At 41.0% G+C, this 9,274-nt stretch overlaps 1 protein-coding gene across 1 annotated transcript in view; it reads right to left on the bottom strand.

Annotated features, from left to right (window-relative positions):
- Window positions 1-8,194: 8,194 nt before the first annotated feature.
- Window positions 8,195-9,274, bottom strand: part of LOC109382696 (cytosolic beta-glucosidase) — a 131,550-nt gene continuing 130,470 nt past the window's right edge. The window contains exon 5 of the mRNA XM_019642393.1: window positions 8,195-8,908. Within this exon, the coding sequence (XP_019497938.1) occupies window positions 8,706-8,908 (203 nt within the window). The 3' untranslated portion in view covers window positions 8,195-8,705. The remainder of the gene's footprint in view (window positions 8,909-9,274) is intronic.

Raw genomic sequence — 9,274 nt, 5'->3', positions numbered from 1 at the left:
CATATATTCTTCACCCCGCTTTCCCTATTGTTATTGTCTTGCATAACAGTGGAATATTTATCAAAACTAAGAAGTGTTTTCCAGTCAAGATGGAAGAGTAGGTAAAAGCTGTGCTCACCTCCTCTCACAGCCACATCAAAATTACAACTAAACTACAGAACAGCCATCATTGAGAATCTCCTGAAGTCGAGCAGAACTGAAACCTTACAACTACAGACACACAGAGGAAGCCACCTCAAGACTGGTGGGAGGGACAGAGACCCAGAACGTGCTGGTCCCATACCCGTGTGTGACCATTAAAAATCGGGAGAGATGCCTTGGCTACGGAAGTCCCCCTACACAGGTGCGAGGTGTCCCACACCCTCCCCAGCCTAGGGTTTCAGTGCCAGGGAGAGAAATCCCATAATTTCTGGCTGTGAAAACCAGCAGAGATTGTGACTGGGTAAGATGGAGGGCAGCTGCATCCACAAGCGTTCTTTTTAAAGGGCCCACGCATGGACTTACTTGTTGACGGACTCTCTCGCTCTGAGCTCCAGTGCTGGGGCAGCAGCTCAAAAGGCACCAGGGACATACGGGGAGGAACTGAATTGTGTAGTGTCAGGGTGAGGGCTGGAGGGGCAGCTTTCTCCCAGACAAACGACCGGGTGGAAGCCATTGATTCTTTCTTGAGCCCTCCCCTTCTCTGTGTGCAGGTGCAGGCTGATGCCTATCTGAATCTTCATCAAACTAGCTATCACGTTTCATTTGCCCCACCCTGGTAATTCCCTAAGACCACGCCCCAACCAACTTTGAGGCACTCTCAAGCCACTTCCATGGGCGTTTCCATATAAACGGCTTGTTTTCCCTCATCTGCAGACTTTCCTAAAATCTCTCAAAGATTCACAAAACCCAAACAAGCAGCACCTGGCTTTGGCATGTCCCACACCTCTTATTGAGCAGCCCTAGGCCCGGCACTACCAACAGCCGGCCTCGATTCTTGGCTTGGCCTCTCAAGGCACCTCCAAGTCCAGCGTGGGTGGCAGCCATCTGCAGATTGCTTTGTGGCTCCAATCAGGTGGCCCCAGGCAGGACACAGGCTGTGGATGAACTTGGCCTGCAGGTCTGGCACGTGCAGTGGCCAGCTTCAGACTAACCTGGAGCATCACCTGGCCACCTCTAGGGATGACACACCCAAAGGGCAGACTGGGAAGACACCAGAGCTCTGCTAAAACTAACCCTGTTCTGCAGCATCAGCCAAGCACCACAGTTCCCCCATTGTAGTCACGGCCAGTCTTCACAACCATCAGCCTCAGGGTCACTCCCTCCCACTGATGTGCAAACAGCAACTAAGGCTCAACTACAACAGGAAGGCAAACATAATGCACAAAAAGGACACAGCTCTTGCGACCAGGGAGACTGAGCCACTGGGCCCCACAGGACACCTACTACATAAGGCCACTCTACTGAGACTGGGAGGCATAGCAGCCCTACCTAATACATAGAAACAAACATAGGGAGGCAGCCAAAATGGGGAGACAAAGTAACATGTCCCAAATAAAAGAACAGAACAAAGTTCCAGAAAAACTACACAAAATGGAGACAAGCAATCTACCAGACACAGAGTTCAAAACTGGTATATAGATGCTCAGTGATCTCAGGGAGAACCTCAACAAAGAGAGAGAAAACATAAAAATAGAGATATAGAAAACATAAAAAAGAACCAATCAAAAATAAAGAATACAATAATGAAAATGAAGAATACATTAGAGGGAATCAACAGATTAGGTGAAGAAGAGGATTGAACCACTGATTTAGAAGGTACCAGAACAGCAAAAACAAAAAAGAATTAAAAAAAATGAAGATAATTTAAGGGTTCTCTGGGACAACCTCAAGTGTACCAATATTCATATCATAGGGGTACCCGAAGGAGAAGAGAGAGAGCAAAAACTGAAAACCTATTTGAAGAAATGATGACAGAAAACTCCCCTAACCTTGTGAAGGAAATAAATAAATATACAAGCCCAGGAAACTCAGAGAGTCCCAAACAAGATGAACCCAAAGAGGACCACATCAAGGCTAATTATAATTAACATGTCAAAGTTTAAAGACAAAGAAGAATCTTAAAAGCAGCAAGAGAAAAGCAGTTAGTTACCTACAAGGGAGCTCCCTAAGGCTGTCAGCTGATTTCTCAACAGAAACTTTACAGGCAAGAAGGGAGTGGCAGGAAATATTCAATGTGATGAAAAGTAAGGACCTACAACCAAGATTACTCTATCCAGCAAAGCTATAATTTAGAATCAAAGGACAGATAGAGCTTCTCAGACAAATAAAAGGTAAAGGAGTTCCTCACCACCAAACCAATATTACAAGGAATCTTAGAGGGCCATCTTTAAGATAAAAAAATTTAAAAATAAAAAATATGAATAAAATGGCAATAACTACATATCTATTAATAATTACTACCAATGTAAATGGGTTAAATGTTCCAATCAAAAGATAGGGTGGCTGAATGGATAAGAAAACAAGGACCTTACATATGCTGCCTACAACAGACTTGCTTCAGATCGAAAGACACACACATGCTGAAAGTAAAGGAATGGGGAAAAGATATTTAATGAAAATGGAAACAAACAAACAAACAAAGCTGGAGTGGCAATACTTATACCAGACAAAATAGACTTTAAAACAAAGGCTATAGCAAGATACAAAGAAAGACCCAGTAATCCCACTTCTGGGTATTTATCCGAAGAAACTCAAAACCCTACTTTGAGGGGGCGTGTGCATCCATATATTCATTGCAGCACTGTCTACAATGGCCAAGATGTGGAGGCAGCCTGGTTGTCCATCAATGCGAGAATGGATAAAGAAGAGGTGGTGCATATATACAATGAAATATTAGTCATGGATGGAAATGGGTTCTTGCCATCTGCAGTGGCATGGATGGACCTGGAGGGTATTGTGCTGAGTGGAGTATATCAGACAGAGAAAGACAAATGCAATGTGATCTTGCTTATATGTCAAATCTAAAGAACAAAATAAACAAACATAACAGAAACAAACTCATAGATACAGAGAACATTTTAATGGTTGCCAGATGGGAGGGGACTTTGAAGGTGTAGATGAAAAAAGGGGAAGGGATTTAGAAGTACAAATTGTTTGTTACACAGTAGTTACGGCAATGTAAGGTATAACATAAGGAATATAGTCAATAATATTATAATAACTATGTATGGTGTAATAAATAACTGTGTATGTACTACATTTATTGGGGTGTTGGGGGTGGGGTTGGGGAGCAGGATGAAAAAGGTGAAGGAATTAAGAAATACGAATGGGTAGTTACAAAATAGTCATGGGGATGTAAAGTAAGCATAAGGAATATAATCAATAATATGGTAATAACTATGTTTAGTGCCAGATGGGGTAATAGACTAGTCAGGGGATCATTACTTAAATTATACAAATGTCTAACCATATGCTGTACATCTGAAATTAATATAAAATAATATTGAATATCAAAAAAAACCTTATGAAGTTAACATTGGTGAAGTACTGTTAATTAAACTAAAGACTTTATTTGTAGTTCCTAATTTTTCTACTATGTACTCTTTTTCTGTTTCAGGATCCCACCCAAGAGATCACGTCACATTTAGGTTCCTGTGCCATTTTGACACATTAATTGTACATTAACTTTTCACATATGCACTTTCCACCTTAAATAGGGCCCTTAACACATCAACTATACATATTCTGCTACAAGAAGCTTTCTATCTGGTTCCTAAACCCTACTTTCTTTGCCATCTTTCAACATGTTGCTTTTAAAACATCACCATCCCACTCGTAAATCTTCAACCTTGTTCTAAGAGAAAAGCCAAAGGTGTTTGAAGACTATCAGAGAATCTCCCCATCTAGTCCCAAGCTGCCCTCAGGTGTACTGGCCTGGGCACTGGACCCCTCCTCCAACAAACCTTTTGCTTTCTACTTCCAGATCTTTACTTATATTATTTACATTATCTTAGTATTCTTTATATTATTTTTATATCATATCATTTTCCCTTGCCCATGAAGTCGTATCTGCACACCTCAGCTAGCAGAGAGCACTCCCTCCTTTTTCCCCTCTAGAAAATTCATCTGACATTGCTTGTTATCATTTCATGTCTCTATCCTACTTCCCCAACCAGACCATGAACTTCTCTGGAGAACTGTCTTATCTGTAGAATTATATCTCTACAATGTATTGCACAGTTTAGTTTAATAACTATGTACTGATTAGGCTGTTGAAAGCTTCAATTCTGATTATATAAAAAAAAATGGCGGCTTCCCATTTCTGGAACAACATGTAAGGAGTTTGGAAATCACCGCTCTCTTAACAAGAAAAAGCCACACAAATTGAAAATTAACAGCTTTACTCAGATCAGTCAGAGAATTGAGGTCACAGAGAAAACCGCTGCCACAAAAATTAGAGAGACAGACTATTAGAGTGACAGTGAATCACAACTAACTAGAGCAGACGCTTGTGCAGGAACTGGAGGCAGAGCCAGGGCAGGAAAATCTAAACATGAATGGCTGAATCACTGGAGGATCCACGTGCACAAGCCTGAGAGTTAAAAATAATGGCTCATGGCTCATTACTAATCGTGCCCTTACCATGTTCCCAGAACTGTTCCATGCATGTTACAACTAACAGCTTACAAGTATTTAACTCTTACAATAGCCTCTTGAGGAGCCTATTATACAGATAGGACAGCTGAGGCACAGGGAAGTCCAGTGAGTTGCTTAATGTCATTTGGCTATTAAATGGCAGAGCCAAGATCTAAATCCAGGTGACCTTGCTCCAGAGCCTGAGTTCCTACTAATCGCACTATTGTTGCCTTATACTGGATACCGATAGCCCATCACGCAAGGTCACCTAAGCCAGTCATGTGTCAGGGGACACTTGTGGACACTGGAAAAACCTGGGACAAGAGACCCTGTCTACTCTCTCCAAGAAACACTCAGGAACTGTCACCATTGTTATTCACTCTCCCCCATGACCCTAGCCCAGCGCTTCTACACATGTCCCCGTCACCCCTACTGCCACATTCATAAGGTTTATTCTCTTTCATGCTGCGGTAATTCTAAAGGACACCATAAAGAGTCTCTATGTCAAACTTTCTTCTAATTTCATTCTTTAAAGCTTATATGACGTGCTTTGTGCTCAGCGTTATATCCCTCCCAGGACAACTGTAGCCTAAAATATTGTGATCAGTGATGAATATGCATTCTGCAGGTAAGGTGTATTGCTAGTAATTAAACAGTATTAATTCCATCAGCTCTGATTTATTCTGCTCTCTCAGTAATGAAGCTCAGTATTCTATTTTCTTTCTGCAGAGCACCGAGCAATCGAATTGGTGTTTAAGGATTATCATGTAAATCTACTTTTCAGTCAGTCAATGTTGGGAAATTTTTTCAATATATTACAAATGTAGTCATTATTCCCTCGTTCATAAAAATAATTAAAAGGTACAGGCCGAACACACATTCCCAGAGCACAGAAGCCTGACTGGCACTCCGCTGCCAAATACCAAGGTTGCCAGCTTTTTACTTTATGGGTTTCCTAATAAGAACGCATACCTTCTCATTCAATAAAGGGCTGAGGGGGACATTTTCTGATGGTTTTCGCAGGAGTAAGTTAAAGCCCTGCGCATCAAGATGAAAATGGGCTACTGTTATTTCTGCATGTTTTTAGCAACTCAGAAATGACTTGCCCTAAAATAAAAACTATCAAAAAACAAGTATTTAAGCATTCCCCGGGATGTCAATAACATGTGTTCATGTTCCATTAAAAAAAAAAAAATCAAGGAAGGGAGGTAGAGAGAAAAAAAAGTACAAGGAGATCCAATCCATCATTGTGATATTCAAGTTTCTCCTTAGATAAAACAGACATAAAACATGGGTTTTACAAGCCTCAGATGACCTTCAAGACATCTAAGTACAGTATCTATGGATTTTTAAGTATAATTAACAACTCCTGTTTTCCCATTTAAAGAATCCAAGTTGTGTTTCCTTGACAGGCCACAGCCAATCAATCTCATTTTCAAATGCTAATACAAGCAATTAAAAATAACATTAATTAAAATACGACAGAGGCTGTTAGGTTTTTGGCTGGTGGATCTTTTTTTTTTCTTTTTTTTTTCCTTCTTCACCTTCACCTCATGGCAATTCTAATTTACTGGACTAATTAGGGACGCACCATTGCTTTTACCCATCTCTGGGATGAAGGGCTGGCCTTTAAGGCCACCACACTGGGAGGAAGCTTATGTCACCTGGTAGACCCAATGTGACAGGTCCTTTTATTTACAGCGCAGACATTGATTTCCTGGTTTTGGTAACCAAAACACAGTGTTGTTGTAAAACTTGTCAATATGCCCTGTAGGATAAGTGATAGTCAAAGCAACATCCTAATTAAAAGGAAAACTTGGTTGTCTTGCAAGATAATATAAGAGGGCACATAAATTGTAAATAAGATACATGGTAAAAATGAAAAAGACAAGCTGGATAGGAGAGGAATGAAATAAGATTTGGAAATGTGCTTTTTAAATGAACACAAATTGTGAGATAATGTCTCATCGAACAATAAAAATAACAAACCAGTGGCAAAGATGAAATAGAATTTCCTATGTAGACCATTTTAATCTCCATATAATTTTCCCTTGTGCATTTATTGAACTACTACAGCCATTTCTTTCTTACTCTGTCCAAAGTTACCAAGACTGTTCTTTGCTGTAAATAATTCCCTGAATATGAACATGAAAATGATTCAGAAATTGCCCACAGTTAAAAACAAAAAGCGGCATAGCATCTGCTGAGGGTCAAAAAAACCTTATGAGAATGGCAAACTATGTATGTGCAGTTTCTTCAAGCAAGCAGACTGAGGATACAGAAAACCACCTTCTCTACTTCCTCCTGCCTAAGGTAAGTCCACGCCACTGCTGCTGTTTTCCTCTATTGAAAAAATGCAGAGGGGAATTCCATGACACCCTGCCCCACGGTGTGCTGGACAGAGAACAGAGCTGATGCCAAAGAAGTGTTGGGTCCAGGAAACATGTGTTGATGTGATTGCAGGAAGATGTACATCAAGGTGACCAAAGTTTCTCAGTCTGCAAAAGGGGGGTGATAATATGTACCTCCTAGCTTCAAGCCTGATACACAAATGAGTATTTAGTAAATACTACTTAAAAATGGACGTGAGGGTCGCAATTCCACATGTGAGAGGTTTGCTGGAGTGGAGATATGAAGTCCATAGAGAGCCCTACATCTCCTCCAGGAGATGCTCAGTAAAATGTCCAACTCCACTCAACCCCGTATGCATCTCAGACACTTCAGCTACCAGTGCAACGAATCATCCCCATTGCTTACATTCATGTGGGTCAATCAATTGATGTATGCAGTTCATGCGTGTCATCCATGTTCTTTTTGCAGTTTACATTTTTTTTTAAAGATTTTTATTGGGGAATTGGGGGGATGGGAACAGTGCTGGGGAATTGGGGAAAGGGGAACAGACAAGTTGCTGTCGTTTTGTTCTTCAATCTAGTTGTGGAGGATGTTGCTTCACTGGCCCAAGTTGGCACCATCATTGCGCCCCTCTCTGGCGAGGCAGATCAGTCGCCGGCTTCTGGACGGCCACTCACTGCGGCTGCTGGCCGCTCACGCTGGCTGCTGGCCACACACGGTAGCCCATGGCAATCCACTGCCACAGGGACTGCAGCCCACGCCGTCTCCGGCGACTCATGGCAGCCCAGCTCCAGGTTGAGCTGTTGTTCAGCATCTTAGCTGTGGAGGGCAGTGTCACTGGCCCTCATATGTGGGATCCGAACCGGGGCCCTCTGGCATCCCAAGCGAGTTCTTAACCATCGCGCCACTCGGCCGGCCCGCAGTTTACATTTTTTAAAATACCCAAAAGTAGAGACCATGCCCTTGCTTATTATTTTGCTTTTCAATTGATGTCACTGTGGAGTGAGAATCCAGTTTTTGATAAACACCAACACTCAAATACTGTTTCTGTCACTTACGGTTTCATTTGTTGCAATTAATTTATTATTTTTCGAAAGTTCATCAGGCAAGAGAAAGATGTACTTGCTCATGCATAGATAAAATATATGCCAAATACATCAACAAATCCATTTTATTAAATAGGTTATCAATTAACCCCTTTGGTGAATGGAGTGCATAGCTGTATAATGTGACTAACATTAATTTTGATGTTTTTATATTAGATTAAATAGTGGAAAAATTATGGCCCACATGACAATGAATCTAATAGCAAACCATAGCTTACATAAACAGAAAAAAATAAGTTCTTAAACAAATATTCTTATAAGTGGTATTCTGTTAGAGTTGCAAATCATGAATATACTGTTTATAAATTTTGCATCATTTTGTTCTAGGAAAATTTTAAGGATTTAAATGGAAGTTTCTAAGTCTATCTGATTTCTTAATATAAAAATCAATTTCAGTGGTTTACTGTTCTATTTGTTTTAAAGCCTCATTGATCCAAATGCAAATACAGTAAAATTCATCATTAAATCCATCCCTGGGTATTAACTATTCATACTTCACAATCACGGATCACAAAGTAGGACCTGTTGATTACAAAGGCAACTTGAAATTGTCTGGGGGAATCACCAAAGCAGATTTCCTGTCCAAAAGCTGAGGCCTCGTCTCCCGGTGATACCGCCCAGCCATCCTTCCTACAGATGGCCCTCCAGCCCGTTGTTTCGGATGAGCTTTGCATACTCCTTGGCTGACGTGTACGGGACCCGGGGTCTTGCTGGATTTTCAAAATCAACGTGGAAGAGACCAAACCGCATGCTGTACCCCTGGTTCCACTCAAAGTTATCCAGAAGAGACCACACATAATATCCTTTAAGATTGACTTTATCAAGTTGGATAGCTGAAATTTAAAAAGAGAAAAAAAGGAAAGGAACAATTACCATTTTGGGGAAGGTATTATGAAAGCACAGACAAAATCATTGATGACCAGTGTGGGCCTGTTTCCCCTGCAGGGAATCACAGTGGGAACAGGGGAAAAGACCTCTCAGTCCCCTGTCCCAATTTTCTCTTTTAATCAAGCAGCGGCTTCAATACAGACATTCAATTACATATTATTGTAATTACTTGGTTAGTTGTTCATTTTGACATCAGTTTTATTTATTCATTCATTTACTCAGTATGCATCTTTTCAATATCTACTGCTTTTCAGATACAAAGAAACACACACACACACACACACACACACCACACACACACGCGCGCACAC

The sequence above is a fragment of the Hipposideros armiger genome, unplaced genomic scaffold, assembly GCF_001890085.2.
Source record: "Hipposideros armiger isolate ML-2016 unplaced genomic scaffold, ASM189008v1 scaffold_68, whole genome shotgun sequence".
Classification (NCBI taxonomy): domain Eukaryota; kingdom Metazoa; phylum Chordata; class Mammalia; order Chiroptera; family Hipposideridae; genus Hipposideros; species Hipposideros armiger.
The sequence above is the reverse complement of the archived record's forward strand: the minus strand, read 5'-3'. Positions and strand labels throughout refer to the sequence as shown.